We start from the raw sequence: 26,703 nt of genomic DNA, 5'->3' as shown, positions 1-26,703 counted from the left end.
ATAATTTTATCATTTCTTCGTTGCATTATTCTTTATTTTATTTTTTCTGTCTTTTATTTTTTGAAGAAAATTTTTTTTTCTTTTCCGAATATTTTTAAAACCTAAGACTTTTATTCCAAAATGCAAGATATAATGAATCCATTTCATTTGTATCGATATGTAATTCTTGTTTAAATCTGCTTCTTTATCTTACGATTGTTTATTCTTCGTTTTTTTTCTCTTTTATAAGTTTCTAATATTTTATATCTATAAGGCGTAATAAAAAATGCAGTTTTGATTATATATAGTCTTTGATCGTTTCGTTTAAAACGCTTCTCGTTTATTTTTCCAACCTTCAGACTTTTTTTCTGTCCTCTTTTCTCATCAATAGCAAGAGAAAGATAATCGTGATACAACTTGGTCGCCCGTTACTGCACACATCAAAACTAGTCCCGCGCCATTTGCGTCTCCACTAAGTCAGTGGTTTCAAAGCTTTTTATGACTGTACGTATCCCCCGACTTATAAACACTTAGCTGAAATATCGTCGAATAAGATCAACTTTAGCTTCACACCATAATGAAACGATCCTAAAATTGTATCACGACAAAAAGAAAAATGTGTTAGAAACGTATTAGAAACGTATTAGAACTAAGCAGAGTACATAAATTTTTTAGGAATATAAACAGTCCACATTCGTCATTATTACATTAACAATAAAAAGTACTGACAATTAATTGGATTTTCGAAATTTAAACAACAAGAAAATAATTGATTAAATCCAACCCAAATCTAATAAATATAAATGAGCAAATTTTTTTGGATGTGCAAAAAGTTTGCTCGTTTATATTTTTTGTTAGATCTGGGTCGGATTTAATTCAATTATTTTTATAATATATGAACGTCATTGAAAGAATTTTTAATATTTAATATTTAAGAAAATATTCTATAAAGGCGAATGAGAATAAAAATTCTGTGCGCTAAATTAACTAAATAATTTGTATTAATCTTTCTTATTGGACGTTTTGATCCATCAGCGAATTACAAAATTCTAATTCAATTATGTATCCAATGTCAGCAAGAAATTCAATCATCATATGCAACAAGTAGAATCTCTTCTATCATATTTGAAGAGTACAACCTTTGATTTGAATTCGAAACGTCAATATAAGAAGAATTAATACAAATTTATTTTACTATTAATTTAACAAACTTCTGTTTCGTGCAGAATTTCTATTCTCATTCGCTCTCATATTGAATGTTTTCTTGTTACTAGATATTGCCTGCAAGATTACACAACCATCGTGTACTATCATGAATCGCATAAAACTGGTGTCACGAACTTTCGATGGCAGAAAGCGCGTCATAAAACCAGAAGTAAAAGGTGGTTAAAGCGGACGAAAAAATTTCGCGCTCCTTCCTAACAATGATTCAGACGATGGCGGCGAGTGGCCACGACGCTAACGCTATATATATGGGACGCGTGTACCGGCCAGCCGACACTTCCATTGGTTGTCTCGAATAAATGTCGCAGTTACGCGGATTGCACTGGGAATTGGGCACATAGGCGCGCGCGTTCCGTTTTTGCGGTAGGATGCACCAAGCGGGTGCAATAACGACGATTGTACTAACGTTCACGACAACGTTACGTGACGATGACAGGCGGCGGCGTTACGACCGTGATAATAAAGAAATACGAGAATTAGTTCGACCGGATAACCCGTTTGTTCCTCTTGAACTCTCTCCTTGGACTATGGCGGACATGTATTCTATTAATATTAGATTGTTACTTCAAAAAGCCAACTTTAGTAAAACCTGCTCTTATTAGAATATTTAGAATATAAAAAAAAATGTAGTGTTATATTTTTATTATATAATTATTAAATAAATATGTCATATAATATATATTATGTATTGTTAATAAAAAAGTATATAAAGCTATTATTTTGCATGTGCAATTGTACGTATTTATACCATTTATTTTTTATACATACTTGTGTATTATTAAAAGATAAATTTAAAAACATTATTAATATAACAGACAAATTAAACATTACAAAAGTAAAAACAAGTATAAATGTTAGTTCGTTTATAGATGTGCAAAACAATATTTAACAATTTAAATAATCCAGTTAAGGTCAATGATTTTAATAAAGTTGTTTAGATGAAATATCTCAAATACATTGCGATATCGCTGCTCTCATTTCAATCTAAATTAATATATTTATTATTTATCTAAACGCTTAGCTCGTTTTATTAAAATCATTTCACTGGATTACTTAAATTGTTAAATATTATAAAATTAAACATTAAATTAACTAAATTGAAAACGTTATTATTGAAAACTTAGTGGATATACTTAACTTATACTTAATTTATCCGTCAAAAATATATTAAATATATAATAATTATATATAATATAAATATATTCCTATATTCTCTGCTATCAAAATTAAAATGTAAAATTATTTCGTATTTTCGATGACAAAATTATAAATTTCGAGGTATCCGGATGATTACAAACGCGATATTATGATGGTTCGTTCATCATATCTGGCAATAATGTTAAAGGAAGATTAAATAAGAGTTCGTATCATGAGATGTGAATGATGAATCTGAAGTTTCGCCATATTCAACATAATTCCCTTCGTTCACTCGTGACCCTTGCGGTGAAACCGTCCGTATGTTCGTACCCCTTTTCTAGGGGCTGGCATAGTTTAATATACAAGGCACGGGAGAGCGATCCAGCTTCTCGACCCCGGGATTTCGTTATAAATAAGGGTCGTGCACTCGCTCTGTGGTACCGCAGAAGAAGAAACGCTAACGCACGAGGTGCTAACCGTTATACGTTCTCGTTTTCGTCGAGCTAATTCCACCAGCCATTACTCTTCTCCCGTATCGAGAGCAAGTCGAGGAAGTGTTCGATACAAAGCACGCTCTTTTCGTAACAAGCGAGAAAATTGAATCGATCATTGCCAGAAAAAGTAATGATTGATTCTGTTGTTGTGAACAACAAGGTTTTCAATACGTTTAATTATACTAACATATAACATTTTATTATCCTCGAAATATTTTTGCTTGACTTATTAAATAGAATAATTTTATTGTTATAATATCCCGGCAATTCAATTCTGTAATTCAATTATAATTTATTAGTTTAAAAAAAAATGTTGAAATGTTTCGATTAATTCTTCAAGTTCCTTTATCCTGAAATGCGAAATGCAGTGGAAAAATTCACTTGGTACTAAAGAATTTATTTGGTGGTTCACATTTCTCTTGAGATTAGATAAACGTGAACAGAGATAGAAGTGAAAAGAAACAGGAAAGTTTAACAATCACAAAACCAATTTCCGGATTTGAAAGCTAGACGAGTTCGTATCTTCGAACTATTTATATTGCCTAACTGTTTATATCGCTTTAATTTATCTACTTCCTAGTCCAGGGACTACCTTCGCAACTGTATATAATAATAATCCAGAAGCGTGTCAAGAGAGAAAGAAAGAGAGAAAGAAAGGAGTACATAAATCACGTAACCGGAAATAATTTTCGCTTTTGTGGGTTTTTTTCTTGCCTCTGGAAAAGAAAAATAAACCAGATCGCCTTCGTTCTTTTCTCATCCCAGCACCCTTTTCGTACTTTCCGTGATTCTCCCCGGCCGCACGCGACAACATCGGGAACCAGCTATAAATTTTCCGCGCGCAAAGCGAGCGAAATTCAAGAAAGTACCGGTCTCTATGTCTCGCATCACGCGAGGCACCGATAATATTAACGAGCCAATCCAGCGCGCGCGTGAGCCTCCGATGATCGAAATGCGAAAGGGTGTGTTATCGTTCCGCGACTTTTACCCTCCATATTTTATATGTGGACAAATTACAGGAAATTTTGCTGGCCATAGAAAAAAAAGTTACTCTTCGCTCTTTTCCTTTTTATCCCAAAAAGAACACTTTCTCTGAAGCCCCGAATATCCGACGAACATGAGTAACCACTTTTGCTAAGTTATTATTTTGTTTCCATGTAGACTTTTTCCAGTGTCGAGAATACTATCATTGGGCACAAAAGCATAAATGAGCGACAATTTTATGTAGTTTCCAAAGGACACACAAGAATGATGAACGGGCTGAATTCTAACAACAAATCTAACGCTGTCATTAGGCATAAAAATATGTGACAATTTTATCGCAATTCCTTAAGGAACTCTTGAGTCGCCACAGCCATATTGAATCAGCTGTCAGAAGCGAAAAATAACACGTTAATTTTTTATTACGTGCCATTTATAAATAAATACAGTTTGGACAAAACAAAATGATGAGATCACTTGAAAACATTTGTAAAAATGGACGAAAACTATGCTCCCCCTGACAGTCAGTAAATAATCGTAAAAAGTGATAAAAGGCATGTGTAAGTGAAAATAAGCTATAAATAAAAGCACTTAATGTGCTTTTTATCATTTTTTACGATTACTTATTGATTGTTAGGGGGGATAAGTTTAATTTTCGTCCATTTTTACAAATGTTTTAAAGCAATCTCATCATTTTGTTTTATCTAAATTGTCTTTATTTATAAATGGCACGTAATAAAAATTAATGTGTCATTTCTCATTTCTGATGTCATGATTCAATATGGTTGTGATGCTTGTGACTACTCAGGAGCCTTAAAAAAAGATTGCTAAGAATTATAAGTGAGCTAGTATTATACAAGCAAGACTTCCATATATTACTTTAAATACGAAGCGCCATTACGATCTGAATATTAAGATGAACTATTAAGTTGTCCGGAAAGTTCGTGTCGCAAAAGATTTAAATTTAATAAATGTATATTAAAATTTAAACCTTCCGCGTTTCAATTTTCCTTCAAAATCGGCACGAACTTTCCGGACAACCTAATATTATATATATTCATATATAAATGAATTAATTTCAGAAATGATAATTGCGTGTCGATATGGTTATCGGATTTTCAATGCAATCAATCTAAAATATTGATAATCTCCCCAAATTTCCCAAATTTAATCTTAAAAAACTGTAATAAACTTCCATATATATCCGAAAGATATTAGGTGGGACGCATATGCGAAATTTCGCAGATTAGATCAGTCAGATAACTTCCGGTGTCATCTTGGCGTCGCAAAAAGCGAAATTTACGCACTGATGACAGTTTGAGAGGTCCCAGTGGTGCATCCCTCCCTGCGGCTAATGTACTAGTCGTTCTCTCGTCATCCCGCCCTACATTGCGGATTTCCCTCTCTGGCAGCAGCGCGGAGCGCGGCGTGTCGAGCGTGTGTAACGCGCCGAGAAAGTGCGCGCATTTTCTTCCCCTCCGCATTAGGAGGAACGTTTGTACGCTTCTCGGCCTCCGTAAGCCTTCTCTTCCCTTTGCCTTTTTCTTTTCCCTCCGACGCCAGATGCTGCTAACTGCGCTCACCCTGATGAGATCCTGGTCCTCTCCTCTCCGCTCCTCGCCTCGCCTTGCCTCGCGCTGCAGCTCACGTCTCTTCTTCCTCCCTTTCGCTTCCCGCCGATCCATCTTCCTCGAAAAAGACGAGATCGTACTACACGGCTGCTTTATTCGCTTGAACGAGGAGGAACCACGGATTCTTTATATTCACTGATTGCTCTTGTTATTGCAGCGAAACTGACGGTCATTCGTTCCTCGGCGATATGGAGCGGAGTATTCGTATATAAGTAGCGCAAAAATCGTGAGATTTCAGATAAAATTGCATTTGAGATGCACTGTTAGAAATGTTCTTAAATTTTATTAACTTTAAAATTACACAATTTGAATTTAATTTCATGACATTATATTGAATTTAATGTATTTATAACTAAAAAGTATATTTATGTACATGTAACATAAAATTTTATGTATTTTTCATGAAAATTTATGAAATTTAATATAAATTTACACGTTCATTTTATTTAAGTAACTACTGTAACTTAATTTTCAGTTAAATCATTCATTACTTTTAATTTCGTTCATAACCACGAGCTTTCATTTACATGTAAAGGAAGCATTTCTAACAATGTATAAAAGAGAGAATATTAAAATTTTGAAAATTAATTGTTGAAGATTGTTTGAAATATTTTTCAATAATATCATGATAACGTTATGGATAATTTTGTTTAAAATAACTTTGCGAACTTCTTATATATAGTAATTTGTTATATTAATTTTTTATTAATCATTTTTTATTAATATATCTACTATAATAATTTTTTGACAACTTTGTATTTTTGTAATTAAAAAACGCAACTTTATATCAAATTATAGTAAGTCTAACGAAAATTCTTAGACTTGAAGATTGATTTAAAATTGATCGGAAGATCTGTTACTAAAATCAAAACGAATTGTGTGAGGTACATTGTGCAATTTTTGGATAAGATTTTCGAAATTGTCATTTTATAGGCGTATTAATTTTTGATAAATCGAACCAATCTTCAAGTCTGATTTAACTTTATCGTTTCCATTAAACTGTCATCGAGTCAGCAGTACGTCTCGTCTGTGGACTTAACCAAGTTTGACGAAACTTCCCCTCGCGAAATTAGACATCGAACTACTTGTATGTTCAAAGTTTCTTCGATCTCAAGAACGTCAAATTTCTTACGCGTTATCATGATATTGAAGATTCTTATCATCCTTGATAACGTGAGGGAGGAAATGAAAACGAATAATTTTTCTAATTTAAGTAAGTAACTTTGTATTAAAAAAATAACAAAGAAACCGAAATGACAGAACAAGTAATAGTAAATGTAATTGCAAAAGAGAGAGAGAGAGAGAGAGAGAGAAATATATACGTGTTATGAAATTGCAAAACAGCGATTAACATTGACAAAGTCAGGTAGAATTACGGTTAAAAGTCGAGATTATCTATCTCGTAAAACGCCATCAATCTTGCGTGAAGTGACGTATCACTAAAATGATTCTGCTTTTTGTTTTAGCTCTCGGAGCTCGAACAGCGGGTGTTAGAGGCGGAAGGCAGGGCGGACGAAGCTGAAGACAAGGTAAGCAAACATATTGATATCTCTAGAATGGAAATACATATAGTACATGTTCAACACGTATGAAACATCAATATCGAAAAGACAAATGCAAGATTATTTTATAACGTCTCTATTTATTCACAAATTTTGTTCTTTAAGTCTTATGTTAAATTAATAAGAAAAGTGCGTATTCTTATATAGATTTCTTTGCGAGTTAAATTTCCATCCTCATTTAAGTGAAGTTGGCAACGATACATGAAACTAGTGGACTCTGGAACGGTTCCATCTTATCACTTTTCTTTTTCGGGGTAGTTTACCCTGTTTTATACCATACATTGGCATTACACGGACATATCTTTTACCGACGACGAGTCGACCTCATTTCTGCGATCCCACGCGTTTCTTATCCTCGTATATCTGACTTTACCGACAGACACTGAAACACCCCTTCGTAACGATACACCCTACGAACCCCTGCGAACCCGATTTACCAACCGGGGGCAACGACGAGTTGTCAATTTTCACAACCCCACTGAAGATAGATTTCTCCACTTTTTCAAAATATATTGAAACTTATACGTTTTAAATTAATAAAAATTCATTTTCAAAGTCAACGTGATTTTCTAATTTTATCGGACAAATAAAAAACGAGTTACGAGCACTTTTAATATAAGTTTTCCCATCCCCTTGTTAATTAAAGTGAAAATAGGTAAATGGGGTAGCTTCGTTATCGATATCCATAGAAAGGGTGAAATAATATCGATTATACCGTAGATGCGTCGGTGTCCGTCGGTATCCGTCGGTACCTCAAGAGAGATGGAAGGAGAAAGGGTGAAAGCGCGAAAGAGGCACGGAATGAAAGAGGGAGAGGACAAGAGGGAAGAGTGATAAGAGTAGCAAGATGGCCGTGCGGCTGGCCAGTGAGGTCGTCGTTTTGTTATGACCTCGAGATTCGCCCTCGCGTAACCACGTGTATTCGCGATAGTGTATCGCGTGGCGACATTACTCCCGGTGCTAATTTCTCGGAAATAATCGCTGTTCCCCAACGTTATACGGACTGTTTGATCCGACGTCCACGATCGAGTGTCGAAGATCGAGGTCGTCGAAGTCAATCCCGTGCGCGAGAAACTATGGCCCGCAGCAGGTGACATCGATGAAAGGTAACGAATGTAAGCCGCCATCGTCCGAGGATTGAAAAACCGCGGCATAATCTTTTAATGAACTCTCCTAAATTAAGAATTACGAAAATTTCTTGTTCATTTATTCAGCGTGAGCAATAGACTTGCGACGTCGCGACGACCGACGCGAGAAGCATCTTCGCGCACACAAAGTAAAGATATTCTGCGGCGTCGAGTATTGGATTGACCGAAATTTTACTCAGTTAACTCTCGTTTCTATTCAATGTAATTTAATTTTAATCTTGATTCAACTAACTCTTCATATTATTCGAATTCTAAGAATTAGAAAAAGATGAAGAATAAATTGAACCAAGATTAAAGTTAATCTACATTGGTAGAAACGGCTATAAAATTGATGTAATTGATTAACTTTAATCACTATAAGAAAGAATGATATAATAGAAAGAATGATTTTGCTGAATTTTAAAAATTAAGAACTGTTAAATATTTAAAAATTCAGCTAGATACAGATATAAAAATAATTATATATAGATAAAATAATAATTCTGTTGAATTATCGAAGTAATTATATAGCATGATGAGTAATGCTTGTAAAAAATTTTAATATTTCAGCAACTAGTTCGAGCATACATAATTATTTTGATGTTCAACTTTAATCCAAAGTTATTTTTCAGTATTTAGCTAAAATATTAGATACTTCAGTAAGACCATCCTTTCGGTGTATCTTGCATGCATAAAATCATTTTTATTTTCATTTGCAACGCATGATAATTGATAAAGGGATTGTCTCTATACAGCTGATTTCAAAGATGATATTTTTACACCAATAATAATTGAATACCAATTAAATCCAATATAATCCAATATAATCTCGGTCAGTTTAGAGTTTGATGGTGTAATTACGCAGAACTGATTTCTATGCTTATTTAATTGACAATAAATAAATTAATAAATTATATAACATTTATTTTTCGTCAGTCGCAACGAAAATTGCGTTAATTGAAATTTCATTTAGAAATTGAGAACTTTATCAAATTTATTTTTCAATAGTACAGATTTTTTTTTAAATAGGATTTCCGCATTTATTCTTAAGAATTTGTCATTAATATTTGTGTGGATCTATTTAAAAAATATTGCACTTTTGACACAGTACAAAAATCGGAGTAAAGATTTTTCGAAAAGTACTAACATATAATATTAAATATATAAGAGAGATAACTTTGACTTTAATATATTTTATCGTTTTATTCCTTTCTAAAGCTCATATCAAATCATAATATTACAGATTTAGAATTACAAATTGGAAATTACATTTCAATTCAGATCGAAAAGGATTAAATTTGAAATTAGGTGTTTGATCAAATTCTGATTTCTTTTCAAATTACAGTAAAAATAATTTACGATTTCAAGAATAGGTCAAATATAAGTTATTTGTTTTTATTATTAGTGCGATTATTAGTGCGTAAATAATATATTTATAATGCGGTAAGATATAATTCGCAAACAATTGAAATATATTTACCAATGAAGTTAACTGCGAAAATTTGCAAAAATTAGATTAAATATAAGTAAATTGCTTATATGAGTCTTATAAAGCGAAAGCTCGTATATAGGCAATTTACTTATATTTCTAATCTTTAATTTATGATTCTGATCTCATAATATGTAAAAAGAGAAAGAAAAAGAGCGCAGTAATATCTTAATACTCATTACTTTAATATTCAAAAGCAATATCGAAGCAAAAGACGACAAGTTTTATATATAATCATGCCGGATTATACATATCGCAACGGGAACAACGAGCAGCGCTTAAACGCGACGTACCGTTGCGACAGCAACTTAATGAGTCGCGTCTCGTGTAAAATTGGCTTACATCCAGTGTATGAGTAATCCTCACTTCCCGCCGACATCCGTGCATTAAATAAAACAAGGATGCTGTCTTCGTTTCTCTCTTCTCGTAACTTGCGCGACTTTCAGTATAAGACCCTATTTTGTAAGGCTAGTTTGTCAAAGAAAAGTTACGTCTTAATGCACATAATCCTTAGAACATAATAGTTATCAATCGAAAAAATGAAATTTTAATATTTTTGCTTTTATTTCGATATATTTTGTTTTCTCTACATGAAAATATCATTTTGTTTATTAATCAAATTTAAAAAATTTTTTTAATGCGACTACATGAATAATAAACTGAATTAATTTTCAATAAACAAACGAATTTGTTTATTGAAAATTAATTCAGTTAATTATAATTAAGTTTGGGGAAATTACAATAAGAGAATTTGTAATTCGGCATGTAAATTTATTTTATTAAAATACATTTAAAAATGCACATTATTACTATTATTTTATAAAATGAAATCAATTTTTGATTTAAAAATATTCTTAAGTTGTGACAGCTCTTCCCTCATAAAATATTTTTGCCGACTACTATTATTAGAATTTAATCCATGTGTTCGTACGTATATTCGAACGTATATTTCACGGCAAATTACACACACACACACACACACACACACACACACACACACACACACACAGCGAATCGATATTTGCCAAATAAGTATTGATCGACATTCATATCGCGAATGTACTTATACTTTTTATAATATTATCTCTAATACCTAATATCTAATATAAAATATAATTACTTTATACGTTGGTCAATATATTTGTTTGCCAAATATCGATTCGTTGTACCATGAAATTTCTCATGAAATATGTACATGCATTAAGATCACTTTCTAGAATAATCGGCAAAAATTTATACGTTACTACAATAAATTTCGTAGAATTTGTATGCATATAACTTTCGAATGTCTGAATAATTTCGTTGTAATATACAAATCATGGGGAAATCTTTGCTGACACAATTGTTTTGCTAATGGTTTTATTGCGCGTTGGGATGTATTAAGAAAAAAAGCGGTATGCCTTTTTCGTTATCATTTTTACTGCTTTTTATCTCGTAAACAATTATTCGGAAAACAACGAAATGAGCATTTATACCAGCTGGGAATGGATTAACGAATAGTTAACGATTTTTATTTAATTATTAGTTATTCTGGATCATGAAAAATTAGATGAGTCACTCTGTACGAGACATACTAAAACCGAACTCCGACTTAACCGAAACTTACATTAAGAGTACGAATCGTTTCCATCATCCTCCGAATCCTCTTCTTTTAAGCCTGCGCTTAAATGGAGTAGATCGATAAATTTCAAGACAGTCTTGAGAAATGGAACGACTAGAACATTCATGAGTCAGTTCCAAGTTGCACCTTCTACAATTTGGCTTTACGGAAGTAGCCATTGTGTCTTATATTTTAAGTGAAATTACATCAAATATATATCTTCTGCAAATTAGGGAATTGTATATAACGCGCCCGATATTTTTAAAAAACATTTATATATTAATTCGCTATTAATCGTTTAGAAGGCTGACCTCTCTTCTCATTTTTGCATCTTCAGTAATCCTTTTTTCCGATCGATTCGTCATTGCATCACCAGACAGTGTCGCCGAGGAGTGAGTTCGCTTTGCCTCAGGGTCATCGGCTTGACCCCACAGTGGTTGCGCGTCCCGAGTACATGCATACGAGTAGCATCCACAAATTCACTCATTGGCTATGAGCCAACATGACTCACCGCCTCTAGAAAACCCTCGGTAGTTTACTTGGGTTAGTGTACTTGGGTTGTACATTTGTTCGCTTCGCTTCAGTTCGGCGTGATCTTCACCGACGAGTGGACGAGAAACTGAGTTCTCCTCACGTGCGTTCATCCGCGAGATTTGCCGTTTCGTTCTTATTGTCCCTGGTCTTATTTGATAAATTGCTTCGTTCCACTACGGACCGAATCTTCGTTGGAGGAGTGCTCGACGTGGATGAATATTTTCCGGACGAATTGCCGGAGTAAGAGAAGGAATTAGAGCCAGTCTTAAAAAATCTTCTATCATGGAAACGTTTAATAGAGGTAAGATTTTATGGCAGCCGATTTTGTGAGAACTTTCAAATGAAATTTACGTGACACTCGAATATCAAAGTTTTCCATTGCATTATACTTTATTTCATTACCTACTTTAATATATTATTTAAAATATAAGTAAAATTAATTTTTGATTTTATTATCTAATAATTGTATTTCACAAAAAGGCTGGTAATTAAGTTATGTAATATGCTTTGGATATAATCTACTTTTTGTAAAGTTTAAGCGATGCAAGTGATATAATATGTACATAACGAGAAAAAGTTTCCATATATAAAATTAGATCCATATTGTAACAATAAAAATACCAATTAAAATATATCAAGTCATTGTAAATTAAGTAAATGAAGAAATTTGATTAAAGAATTGGAATATATCATGACGATAATTCTATTTATTTGTTAACATAAAATCGATTCGAAACGTTGATAGAATCTAATGTACTGCATTTTAGAAACATCGTGGAAAACGCAATTGAAATCGTCTCCTCAAAGCAGAAATCGATTCCTTTTTGTCGGTGAAGGCATCAGGATCGCGATGTGACCGCAAAGTCGGCAACAACGATAGAAAACGTGCGCGAGAAAACGCGTCACGGGAGAGTCAGAGAAAGATAAAGACGGAGAAAGATCGATATAAGTAAGGGTAGCACATGCACGACGACGACGACGACGACGACGACGACGACGACGACGACGACGACGACGACGACGACGACGAGACACATGCCGGGAAAACATTCGGGAGAGAGAATTTCCCTGTATTGATTTTCTCTTGAGTCCCCTTTTGACTAGTCGCCGTGAATGTTCGCCGCTTTCGCCCGTTCGCGGCGTTTACCGTACATATCCGTCGAGCCGTTAAGGCGATATCGATTTTTGACAGCTGCTCTGTCGCGTTATACACCGTGTGTAAACGCCATACGCACGGATGTACGGTACGTACGATGCGGGAAGGGTTCTCTCCCCGTCATACACAAAGCTCTCTCTTTCTGTCTCTTTCTTTTTCTCTCTTTCTCTTTCCCCCAGCGCGATGCAACGTAACGTAACGCACGCAACGCAATATGACGTATGCACTCGTGCAAATTTGATCCGCATATTCGCTGTTATTGCTCGATTGTGAGCATGGAGAGCTTTCGCAATCCATACTCGCATGATTATTCGTCGTTAATCCCCCGCGCAGATTTTTTTCTTTTTTCTTAATGTTTTCGGTACGCGATTTTTTGCAATTATTGCAGAGGGAATTCGAATTCCCTCAATAACCGATTTGAATAGGCGATTACTCAATAACGAACATATTATTATGATTGTACAGTTTCTTTCGATTCACGATTATGTACTGTCTAATCACTTTCTGTAATTATTTTGCATCTGTTGTTGGCGATTATTTGTAGATCAGATTTTCTCTTCGGTAGTATAGTTTGTCTATATTTTACGATTATTCGTTATCAAGTAAGATTTTTGGATATCTTCTGGTTGAATGAAATTTTCCGATAAGCATTTTCTTACCTTGATTCACAATCAAGCAAGAGTTCTCCACCAATTATTTGATTCGTTGAATTCTGTTAGCGAAGGGGATGCTCATGCTGCTATCAAAAATACTTATGGAAATTATTTAATGACATATAAGAAAATATATATGTAGATTTTGAATAACTTTTTATTTAAATTATTATATGTATTTGAAAAAAATGTAATGAAACAATGAAATATTTGGAGTTAGAAATATTTATTTATATGATTTATATTACTTAAAATCAAGTAATTTATATAAAATTATCTCTATTTATATAAAATGCATTTCTGTATAATATATTTGCGTAACAGTTGCATTCTAACGATCAAGTAAACTGTCTAGCGATTGAAATTGAAAATGAACAGGTCTTCAAAAGTTTCAGAAAAATAAATTGATACTAATTTTTTTATATTCTTAATTTAATTTTAAACGAATTTCGTGTATAACTTGAAGCTTAATAAAATCTTCGAACATTTAAACTTACAACTTCTAACGACTGACGGTCTCTTTGAGAACATTTTTTTCTTGAACTAAAGAAAAAGCGAAAATAATTTTAATTTAAAAATTTCACATTAAATCTCATTGACTTCGTAGAGATAACAGGTGATTCACCGCTAATCAAATCTAGATAGTATCGATAATATTGCGTGTTGCGTTAAGAATTGAATGTCAGCGTTTTCAGGAAGTGCAGCATTAACATGAGCATTGAGCGCTTGTTCACTCTCTGTCCATTTCAGGTACGGATGATGGAGGAGCGGCTAGTGAAGGGTGAGTATTGCCTCAGCACATCCGGCGTTGGTTCTCCGCCGCATTCGCTGCCGTCGACCTCCGGTACGCAGAATGACAAGATCGAGGAGGTCCATTGTGCCTGTATTTCGAAGCTAGAAACTCAAGTCGAGGAACAGGTAAGTCATAATCCTTACTGTGTCAAAAAACTACTATAGCGAAAAGCGCTTTCTTGAGTAATACTTTGGCATACAAATTAAATTTATCGTACCGAAATAAAAGTTTCAAAAATTTTTTTTAGCAACTATAATATAATTATTGGACAACATTGATGGTATTGAAAAATGACTTTTTAATATAAATCAATAAAAAAAATTTAATAATTGTATTAATTAAATAAATAACTATTTATAATAATTTTTCTGATCATATCTATTATTTAAAAAATATTATGCATATATTATTTTTTGTTCGATCACATGATTTGCGTTATCCGCGGTTTTTTTAAAGATATGAGATTATCTGTAATCTGTCGAGATATTTGATGATTACCCGAATGGGTGGGATCAGAATTCCTTTTATCAATCAGTTAACGTCGATTATTCACAGAGGCAACTACGACTACATGACGCTAGGCAAGTGGAAGCGAAAGCAGCGAGGATAAAAGAATGGGTCACTAATAAATTGAGGGAATTGGAACAACAAAATCAACATCTGAGGGAACAGAACAACAAGTGTAACCAGCAACTCGAATTGTTACGTAATCATATAACTAATATCGGACTCAAACCTCCCGTAAGTTTTTTTTTTAAATAGTCCGTAGAATTTTTTTCTCTCTTTTTAACATTAGCTTTTAGTTATTAAATAAAAAGGCTATAATAAATAATACTTATTTGAAGTTATTTTTTAATTATTTAAACTGTTACTTATTAGGCGAAAAAATTTATATTGTGATTAATGAAATTTGGATAGGTCTAATAGATTCTTAAACAACAAATTCTATAAATGCAGGTACCGACGAGAGCGTCATTGTCTTTGGAAGTGGATCCCACCTTGCGTATCGATCGTAGACGATCGGAGAGCTTAGAGGGTACCCCGCAGACGGCACCGGAGTGCGTGCAAAATATTGTGACAGAACCGCAAACGAGCACGAAGCATCGGAGACATTTGTCCGCTTGCGGTAACATCCAACGAGGAATCGCGACCACCAACATGGACTCGAGGTAAAACTTTCGTCCGCGCGCGCGCGCGCGTGCGCGTGATAAATGCTTTAATTCTTTTGAGACTAAACACTTCTCTCGGTTACTTTTATGAGCACACTAAATGCATTCGTTTCTCGTATCTCGATTCTCCTTGGGAGGCCTCACGACGTGATAGCGGCGCCCGAGTTTTCGAAATGTGGTACCCTGTAACGTCCTGGGACTTCCTGAGGGGATCCGTCGTCCCATCCTCTTATTATACTTTTATTGTTATATGTGTTTTATTTATCATATTTGTTATAATTATACGTTTATCATATTTACGTCATAATATAATGTTTTATAAAATTTTGAATTAAATTTACTTGCTTTTAATTTAACGAACAGTGTAGAATTTAAACGCGGCCACGCACATACATACACTCTGCATAAAAAGTAATTGAATTGATTCTGTGCTTTATACTTGCCGCTTCTTTTTATCCTCTCTTAGTCTACTGTCGGAGGAGTTAGCTGCAGCGGTGGAGAACCTGGTGATGTTGCCAAATATGTCTGGTGTTTCGGAGGCCAGTCGAGATAGTGGAAGCTCGGAAGCGGTGCACGATTATGCTGAAATATATACACCCAGTCGGGAGGGTATGAACTGGCTGCAAGGAGGCGGACAAGGTCCTCGTCCGCCGACTCCGCCGTTACATAGGTTTCCTAGCTGGGAGGCGAAAATATATCAAGTAATGACAATTTTAGTTGTACGAACATGTGTACAAATGAAGTGAAAACCGTAAAGATTATCAAATTAGTTTATGCATAAACTAATTTGAAATAATATTTAATTTTTTTACTCTATATTAATGTCTGAAATAACTAAACCTCGATTAACTATTTGTAGGTAGCGGATGGTGGCCTTGGCATCGGTCCACCAACAAACGAGGAATCCGCACCCTCCACGATGACCACCACGACGAGTTCATCAAAGCATTCTCAGGCCACAGGACACAACTTGACAGCGCACAACTCTCAAGGCTACTGCGATATTTCTGTTCCAGTATACGCTACTGTCAAAGGTAAATTACAAAAATACTAACTAACTTTTAGAAGTTAGCATGAGAGAGGAAAATACGCAACAATAATATAACAAAAATCACATTTATTAATGTAAATAATAATTAGTTGTATAAATTTGTTGTAAAGTTGTTTAAATTTGTGATATTTATCTTTATCGAGCATATATTTTTTAGGACGTGCCAGTCAAATCAGATCTATGCCTTTTGGCGATAGCTCTGATGATAGTTCGGACGGCGAAGAACATCCGAATCAAACTGAAACTAATACTAGAATTACCAATAGCTCGTCCGACAATACAGATTCCTCTCTCGGTAGCGGAAGCAGTCCCTCAAAAAGTATTAAAACAACCAGTAGCCTCAGTCCCGCAAAAAGAAGTTCTAGCGGATCTCCTAGTAAAAGCGTAAAACGTGGTGAGTTTAATTAATATGATTTTTTTTCTATCTGTCCATTTTATGATAAAATTTTAAATAAACATTTTTTATGATTTTTTTATTATTTTCAAAACATTCCATCTATTTTCCAAACAAGGAAAAATCAATATATTGTAATAAATTATAATACAGCAATATTTTGATTAAGAAATGTATCACGTAAATTAAATTTATTATAATTATTTTGATAATATGTTGCATATCGAAAAAGAAAAGAGACAAAAATAATAATATGTGATGTGTGAATAATAATAATAATATGTGTGTATGAATAATATATGAAAAAAAATAATATAAGAATAAAAATGTTAACCAAGCATCAAGAGAAAGTGAATGCTTTGAAATTCACATATAAAATATCCGACATCCAACAACTTTAAGTTCATTTGATTTACAGATACTTCTCTTGAGTCAGGTTTATCCGAGGATTATGCAATACCTCCCGATGCATTAAGTTCGACATCTCTAGAATCTAGTATGCCTAGCCTTCTAATGCGCGTTTCTGGCGAAAGTCCAAAGAGACAAGAATCGTTGGAAAAAACAGGTCATCTGGCGAAATTAGGCGGCAAGTTAAAAACTTGGCGGAAGCGATGGTTTGTATTAAAAAACGGTGTATTAACATATTGGAAGAGTCAAAATGATGTCAACCGGAAACCTCAAGGCCAAATAATCTTGGATGAAGTGTGCAGGTATGCGATAAAATGAATTTAGCTTAAGATGAATTTATAAGTCACTGAGAAAAAAATTGGTCAAATGAACAGACTGTAATATAAAAGATTATTAATATTATTAATATTTAAAGATATTTTTAATATCTCAGGAAAGCATTATATTTGAGTACATTTTTTTTTAAATCTGTAGTTTAATATTTATATTTTTATATTTTTTCCAGGATCAATAGAGCTGAAGGAGCTGCCACTTTTGAAATAGCTACAGGTAAGAAAACTTATTACTTGACTGCAGACTGCATCGCCACAATGGAAGACTGGATAAGAGTACTGCAGAACGTGCAGAGGCGAAACGCAACAAAACTCTTGCTCAGCAGGGAAGATAATAAACCAACGATACAGGGTTGGTTAACAAAAGTGAAAAACGGCCACGCGAAGAAATGTTGGTGTGTGCTCATCGGCAAGATGTTCCTTTACTTTAAGTGCCCCAGTGATACGGTTAGTACAAATGAACATGAAACAAAATCGTTAGATGTATTTTCGAGACACAATGATTATATAACTAGCAAATTTTGTTATTATCATGATTAAAAATTTAAACAAAATTTAAAATAATTAACTGCAATTTTAAATTTAGTATCTTATAAAGTTTAGAAGAATATTTCCTGATCACTTTTTATTTAGTCAGTTATTTATAGCTCAATAACAATTGTGTTTCTTGAACATTAGTACATATTTCATACTCTCATAAAAAAATGTATTCAATCAATTCTTTAAATCATCAGAATCCTATTGGCCAAATCAATATGAGAGATGCTCGAGTGGAGGAGGTGGAACATGTTTCGGATAGCGATAGCGAGGAGAGAGACGCTGAGTGCCCACACGAAAGAACAATTGGCATCTTTCCGACCCATCAGGGTCCAACTTATTTACTGATGCCACATAAACAGGACAAGGACAATTGGCTCTACCACTTGACAGTGGTGTCGGGTGGTGGACCAAGCGCAGGCACACAATACGAGCAACTGGTGCAGAGATTAATGGAAACTGACGGTGATCCCAGCTGTGTGCTATGGCGGCATCCCCTACTGCTACACACGAAAGAAAGCATCACGAGTCCGCTGACAAGCTTGACCTCTGAAACTTTGCAAACCGAAGCCATAAAACTCTTTAAGGTTGATACGTTCTCTCGTCGATTTTTTCACGATTGCTTTACTTGCGATTTATGCCAAATTTTTAATACTTTTTTCTTGATAGAAGTAACAGTTCTAATATTTCCAATATTCTAATATATTAAGTCTTACAGTGCTTCTAGAAATTTTTTCTTTTTTGTCCTTTTATTCTCAAAATGCAGATATATGTATTTGTCTCATTTTAATACGGTATTTTCAAATTTACAAGTTTTAATTCAATTTTGGTATAGATAATCTTTTTAAATTAATTATTAACAATTATAATGAAATCTAGTTCTTCTTAGCTACATTTTCTACACTTTTCAGTTATTCTCTTTTTCCATTTATATGTCAAAACATATTTTTATTTTATGTTAAATGCAGAAAAATATAGCAAGGCGTGGCTAAAAAGAACAAGCTTAATGTATCACTAAAATAATTAACACACGTCTAATTGTACAGGCCTGTCAGCTGTTTATGTCGGTGGCAGTAGAACAAGCAGGTATCGACTACCATGTGGTTCTAGCGCAAAACGCACTACAACAATGCCTAGACCAGCCTGAACTTCAATCTGAATTTATATGCGCACTGGTAAAGCAGACAAGTCGTCACACCCAACACCGTTTGGGCGTACAGGTAAAAAAGGCCGCCAGACTTGTGTCACTGGGTACTGCGCGCGTTGTAAGTCCTGCTTATTGTTTAACAAAAACAACATTCAACCATCCTGTACCATTTTTGAAGTTAAAATGATACTCATCGATCGTCTGTTTTTTTTTATCTCTGATAGATCTCATCTGTATCTCATAAACATCATTGATCATATTTTTAATATCGATCATTCGAACGATATTTTTTTCAACGCGGAAAATGGTACACTGGGTATGCTTAGTCAAGTATTACAAATAATCCTTCCAGGCGTGGATACTAAGTAGTGGTTTAGAATGGTTTAACTAAAAATATAGCACTCGATAATACTTAGCGACAAAAATACGACGCTTATTGCCACAATACTTGACCAAGTTCAATGACTTTTAGTTTTAACAATCATTCACACATTTAATTCTAATTTGCCGCTTTAAGTGTGCTGTCTTTTAGATTCTCACTCTATTTCAATCGCATGCGTTTATAATTCTGTTAGGCATCACGATGGTGTTAAGTTTCATTTACTTTTTATCATATATTTTAATATTTATACATCATACCCTAATCATATTACCCTAACGCCATGTGAGCTGAACATATTTCGACGATTATCATAATATTGTAATCTATGTGGATGTCTATTGATAGCATCTGTCAAATCTATATACATTATATAAAACATAATATATTTCTGAATAAGAAATCTGTCAAAATACGTTCCGTGTCACACACACACACACTTGCAGAATGGTATGTTGGTGTACATGAGGACACACACAGAAAGAAACATTTTTAAATTCTTTTTTTCTAATTTTTCACACGAGTTCCTTTTTTTATAATAGCTGCAATATATAGTTACTTGGATATTCTCTGTTTGAATGCTGCTTAGAGATTTAGATTCTTATCGTCGGAATATATATTAGATTATTTTAACAAATAAAAGTTATAATCCTTATATACACACCTTTTCTGAACAATACAAATCTTCAAAAGATGTCACAAAGATGTAAAAATATCTAAAAAGTAGTTCAAATAAATCACTTTAAAGATATATATAGACATCTTGTAGATAACTTTGAATTCTTTGTTTTGTTTCTTTTTCCTTTTTTTTCCTTTCTGCTACCCTTTCCTCTCTTTTTCTGTTTATCCTTCTTCCCTCAGCTTTATTGAAAAAAAAAGACATAATATGTACAAGGACAGTGCTGTCCCGAATTTTGCATCACAAGACAAACTTGTGAAGAAAAAGAGCCTCAGTCGTCTCATGTAATGTCAACGAACGTAAACGCAACGCTTTACAATTGGTACGGTAGATTCACGCGGCCTAAAAGCTTTTCTCATTGACACATTTTAATTTTCATGCAATTTTAAAGGATTTATACCGAGTACGCGTTTTTTATTCGATTAACACGTAGAGTTGGGCGGTGAAATTTCGATTTCTCGTGCTTATCTACTAACTACTACCGAAACACAATTAATTCAATTAATTCCACTTTCTAGTAGCGCAAATTTTTAAAAGGAAAAGAAATCTACATGTCGTGTAAAAAATCAGTTAATTAAAGGCAATTAATTGAGATTTGTTCTCCAAATTTACAAATTTCTAATTTTCGAGATCATGGGACGATCTTCAAGATTATTTTTTCTTTTGCTTTCTATGTTTTCATTTATTTTACTCTTACTAATTCGTCAATGTTACTTTACTTTAAAAAGTGATTCTTTAAAAAAAAAAAACCACAGTGAATTGAAGCAATTGTCTTTCTACATTGTGTACACTTTTATTGTATTGTTACATCTTATTCCACAAAAATAAATAGAAAAAAATCGATCTTAGGAATTTGAGAAAATTACATATACATACATACAAATTTTTTCAAATTCTTAGAAAAATAAAATCACTGTTGCACTGAAAATCTTATTTAGAGAGATTATTTATTTAATCATACTTGTGCATAACACAAATAACGCACATATGATAAGAAAAAAAGAATAGAATATACAGAGAATGCAATAGAAAACTAAGAATCTTTAAATTAATTCTCACTTTTTCTTGAAGAATAGAAATTTGATTTGGCAGAATTAATCCTCCATTCTTTTAACTCACTATTTTTTTGCAAAATGTACATATTCACGATTGAAATAGTATCTATGCATACACATGGAGAATGAATATCCATCTACAAAATAATAAATTAAAATAATAAAAATAAAAAGCTGAAAAGGTGAATGAAATGGCATAAATATCAAGATGTTTCATCACTCGTGTAAAATGTGTCGCGTTTACCCTTTGACGAAAAGTAGTATACTAGGATTGGCTGAGATATATGCCGGGACATAGTAGTATGCCAGCATACCATTGCAGCAGCTCCTTCTCTGCGCCACGCAATCGCTCTTCACCTGCGATACGCAAAGTCCCGCGGCAAATGGCAGCGGTGAAAATGCGGACGCGCAATCAACGGCCTCGACTTCTCACAGTCCTCCGCTCACGCAGGGCCACTCGACTTCCACTATCTTGGACTGCAAAACTAATCCCGCGCAGTATGTGCTTATTCAGGGATGGCAGCTCTTGGCGCTCGCCGTTTCCCTCTTCCTGCCCAAAAATAATCGGCTACTATGGTACCTGAAACTGCATCTGCAGAGAAATGCCGACAGCAAGTGAGTGAGTCGATCGGAAAATGGATCGATCATTGTAGAGAGAAACGTGAAAAAAAAGCTCTCGGATTATTTTACGAGGAAATAGAAAGAAAAATCTCTTATAAGAAAAAAAATTGTTTCTAATATTTGCACTCTGATTATTCTAAGAGGAAAAGATGTTAATATGGGCTCTTTTTTGTAATTTTTTTATCTTTTAATTGTATTTAAGTAGATGATATTGAAAACAGTAATTTATTAATTTAAATTCACTTTAAATACACTTGAAATAATTAAGAAAGTTCACAAAATAAGAAAAATTATGTAAATGAAAAGAAATACAATACTATGATATGACTATCAAAGTGTAATGATAAAAAGTGGGCAATCTGTATATTTTTATAGAATCTAGACCTCTCTTTTAGGTCTATTTACACTTCCCATGAAATCCAAATAATGAATTTATAAAAAAATTTGAATGCATTAAGATCAGACAGAAATTTCTTTAATAATACTTTTGCATTGATCCTGTTCTGCTATTTACCATGAGCACTTCTCTGCAGATATTTTTAAGAACTTCTTAAAATCATCATTCGTTTTAAAATGATTCCACAAAAATTTTTAATGAAAAACAATTGCAATATTTTTTGTTAAAAATCTCAGGATTTACTTATTAAAAATCATAAAAACATTGATAAAATTTAATTAGTCTTAGCGAAGTTATAGTTTTTCAAATTTACCTAATCTTCTTATAATAAAAGAACAGCATCTTAAGAATTAATTTAGGATAAATAAAACACATTTGTTATTTACACCAATTTTATAATTACTTTAAACTTGACATTGAAAATCATACGAAAAAACTTTAATGTAATATGTACCTCGTATTAGATAAACAATTAATTGAAAAGCAGCACCAAATTTAAAAACAAGTTAAAAATTGTTGCAAAAAATGGTGTTAATTATAACAGAATTTTAAGTAGGACTCTCATTATATGATAGTAGAACATTATCATCTTTTCTCTTATAATATTCTCCTATATTATAACGTAAACGTAAAAATAAATTTTTAACTCAATTCCGGAATTTTAACGAGAAATTTTAACGTGATTTTTTCAATAAAAATAAAAATATTAGATCTTTAAGAGATAAGACTGAATTTGGAAGACTTATGAATCTTAACAATTATATTTCTTACAGTTTATTTTTTGCAGATATTGGGTGATAAATTTTTTATGCGTTATTCATTTCCGTAAATATAAAAGTTTTATTACGGATTTTCTCAGAATTCGAAAAGTACTTTTCTATATGCATTGCTGAACTATTTTGATAGTATAATCTTTATCTTAGTGATAAATGAATCTATCTTAATTAATTTAATCAATTGAAGTAAAAAAAACACATCTTTTCTGCAATGACAGATCCAATTCTAATTTTTGTTACTATTGATTCATCTTGCATAACATTGCATTGTGTTTATATCAGAACGGAATGCGGCAAATATGCGGCTTACTGTGAAAGAGCTTTAGAGAGAACATTGCAAAACGGTAGTAGAGAAGTAAAACCGTCGAGGATGGAAGTACTTTCAATACTTATGAAAAATCCATACCATCATTCATTACCGCATGCCATACCAGTTCATTTTCTGAATGGCACCTATCAGGTTGTGAGTTTTGACGGCAGTACTACGATAGAGGAATTTCTGAATACTCTCAATCAAGAAATCGGCTGTAGGGACGTTCATCAATCCGGTTTTACGCTATTCAGCGATGACCCGATCGAAAAAGATCTGGAACATTTTATCGATCCAGAAGCGAAGGTTTGTAAAAATTGAAATCATCTTTTCACATCAAATTATTCATTCACTCGAAACTATTCATATAATTCATTCACTCGGGACTATTCATATAAAAAAAATAAAATTTTTATTAAATATATAAAATATATATTAATGGGGTTGGTAAAATTTACATTGTATTTCTAACGAAATCTAAAAATTGACAATTTTAAATAAAATAAGAACTTTTATTATCCTATTTGATTTAAACTTTAACTTAATACAAACTATGCTTCAGCTGTGTGACATTATCTCAAAGTGGGAGACAGCATTACGAGAGAAAGGTTCGGGAAAGTTTGAGAATACTAGAGTGATACAATTGACATATAAATCTCGTTGTTACTGGCGGCAAGCTGCTAAAATGGAAACAGATAAAGAGAGGCTTTTACTGTGTTACCAAGTGAATCAACAAGTTGTGCAAGGAAAATTTCCGCTAAATCGTGAACTCGCTTTTGAACTAGCATCGTTGATGGCACAGGTATAATTTATATTAATTAGATTTTTCATGCTTTTTAAATATATTTAAATAATAATTTTGTAGACATGTATTTTAATATTATTATAATTTATTATATTTATTATTATAAATTTATTATATTTATTGTTATTGTAAAATTAATTATTTTAAATAATTATTAATTAGTAAATAATTAAAGTATAATTGAATAATTGAATCAATTTATTATTCTTGATCATTTAATCAATTTCACAGATTGATTTTGGAGAATACAATAATGATAAAGCACGTGGAAGCGGCCCTGGAAGCAATCCACATCATCTCGTACTCCAAGCTCTGGATAAATTTTATCCATTACGCTATCGAGCCAACATTACCGCTGATCAATTGAGGTGAAAAATCGCTAAACTCAATTTTTTTTTAATATCAAGAGAATATTTATTTTTACGTTAAATTATACATTTCTTACTGTTTTATAACAAATTATTTTTACTCCATCAGGGAATTGCAGGAGAAGCTACAGGAAAAGTGGATCGCTTTAAAAGGACGTAGCGTATTAGATTGTGTTCGTATATATCTTACATGCACCAGAAAGTGGCCTTTCTTTGGAGCTACCCTGTATCAAGCAAAGGTATAATGATGTTATTACAAATATTTTATAAGTAGGATTTATAATTAGGTTATAAATAGGTTTTATAACTATGATTAATAATAGATTAATTGCATAATAATAGATTAAAATATATTTCGTATATTATATACGTATGTGATTTGAGTTTATTTAAATAATTTTCTTTATAGTTGAAGCAAGGCGATCCTGTGACGGTTTGGATAGCGGTTTCTGAAGATAGTGTAACGTTGCTTGAATTACAAACAATGGCTGTCATGTGCCGGTATAATTATGCGAATATAGTAACGTTCGGTGGCTGTTTGGATGATTTTATGCTCGTCGCTTGCCCGGACGAGGGTGCAGCTGAACAAAAATTGTTATTCGCACTCTCTAAACCCAAAGTGCGTATAATAGACTAACTTCTCGTGGAAAATTAATAATTTAGAAAAATATTAATTTTATCCATCCTTTATAGATTTTGGAAATAACATTATTGATCGCTGATTATATGAACGCGCTGGGCCACGCATTACCGGGCACTCCACAAATGAATACTCTAACACGCAATGGATCACATCGATCTATCAAATCCACTCTGAGACCTGCGACTGGTCAGTAAAAAAAGAGATATCTGTTTTATAAACATGTTATGTCAAATTATAATTATATTGGATTATTTCGAAGATTGATAAAAGTTGACAAATAAAGATTGATAAACAAAATTAAATATTGTGATTCAGAATCATTCTTGATTAATTGTTCCTTGTATCATAAATATTGATGATCGATCTCTTCTCAGAATTAATCTTGATAGACAAGCAACAAAAGTTAAATTTAATAGATGATTTTTGTAAATTGAATTTAATAGATAGATTTTTAACTAGTTTTTGTATAACGAAATAATGATTATATATTATTAGTCAGCAATTAACTCCAACTAATATTTTACAAAAACAATGTTTAATGATTTTTTTTTGCAGGTTCAAGCTGTCTTCCAACTCAACCTGATATATTAAAATCCACGCCAGATCACCAAAGACCTTAAAATGTCGCATCGCGTTAATTTTTTTGGAAAGACAATGAGAATATATTTCTTGGATTAGAACCAAGATCTGATTGCGATGAATATTTTGTTTGTCGTTTGTATCATATAAAAGCAGCATAACAGTGCAGTATTAGTATCGTACACTGCGATGTGCGGTGCGTTGTTTTTTTTTTTTCTCGAGAAATCGCAAACCTGTTCGAACCTGTCATGTTTACGTTTGTATGTGCATGTAAATTAATATCGACGCTTACAAGAATGTATCTGTGTAAATATTTAATAATAAGCGTAAGAGCTAACTACGAACGACCGTACTGGTGATTAAAAAGCGGCTAAAATCGAATCGAACACTAAAATCGATCTGTAACACTGCCTAATTTAGTATGTGCGATTACACATCGAATAGTTTCATCCAGCGGCTACGTAAGTAACAAGCTGAGACTTTTGCTACGCATTTATATATCAAATTAAAAACAGAAACAAAAAAGAATGCATAAAATATTGCGTAGTGATGTATTTACATCGTATCGTGTATATATTAATCAAAGTTATTAAATGTTTAGGAGTATATCTCTCGAATGACACAGCGATGCGTTTCTTCTCAATTTTCGATGTCGAACGGAACGCTTATATGAACATTATCGCTGTTATAATC

At 32.9% G+C, this 26,703-nt stretch overlaps 1 protein-coding gene across 7 annotated transcripts in view; it reads left to right on the top strand.

Annotated features, from left to right (window-relative positions):
- The window catches only part of LOC108689543 (uncharacterized protein CG43867), a 76,407-nt gene extending 50,056 nt beyond the window's left edge, over positions 1-26,351 (top strand). For 3 of the 7 annotated variants that reach the window (XM_018196340.1, XM_018196341.1, XM_018196346.1), the window contains 19 exons: positions 6,913-6,975; positions 14,318-14,485; positions 14,916-15,101; positions 15,318-15,529; positions 15,996-16,230; positions 16,389-16,563; positions 16,738-16,974; positions 17,393-17,684; positions 17,888-18,161; positions 18,449-18,838; positions 19,298-19,471; positions 21,834-22,126; positions 23,588-23,921; positions 24,178-24,417; positions 24,652-24,788; positions 24,898-25,027; positions 25,198-25,407; positions 25,482-25,617; positions 25,987-26,351. In XM_018196340.1, the coding sequence (XP_018051829.1) occupies positions 6,913-6,975; positions 14,318-14,485; positions 14,916-15,101; positions 15,318-15,529; positions 15,996-16,230; positions 16,389-16,563; positions 16,738-16,974; positions 17,393-17,684; positions 17,888-18,161; positions 18,449-18,838; positions 19,298-19,471; positions 21,834-22,126; positions 23,588-23,921; positions 24,178-24,417; positions 24,652-24,788; positions 24,898-25,027; positions 25,198-25,407; positions 25,482-25,617; positions 25,987-26,051 (3,951 nt within the window). In that variant the 3' untranslated portion in view covers positions 26,052-26,351. Of the gene's footprint in view, positions 1-6,912; positions 6,976-14,317; positions 14,486-14,915; positions 15,102-15,317; positions 15,530-15,995; positions 16,231-16,388; positions 16,564-16,737; positions 16,975-17,392; positions 17,685-17,887; positions 18,162-18,448; positions 18,839-19,297; positions 19,517-21,833; positions 22,127-23,587; positions 23,922-24,177; positions 24,418-24,651; positions 24,789-24,897; positions 25,028-25,197; positions 25,408-25,481; positions 25,618-25,986 lie in introns of all 7 variants that reach the window. The other 4 variants (XM_018196342.1, XM_018196345.1, XM_018196343.1 and 1 more) reach the window with 4 other exon arrangements.
- The last annotated feature ends 352 nt before the right edge of the window (positions 26,352-26,703 follow it).

The sequence above is a fragment of the Atta colombica genome, unplaced genomic scaffold (assembly GCF_001594045.1).
Source record: "Atta colombica isolate Treedump-2 unplaced genomic scaffold, Acol1.0 scaffold27, whole genome shotgun sequence".
Classification (NCBI taxonomy): Eukaryota; Metazoa; Arthropoda; class Insecta; order Hymenoptera; family Formicidae; genus Atta; species Atta colombica.
This window is presented reverse-complemented; position numbering and strand designations above follow the sequence as displayed.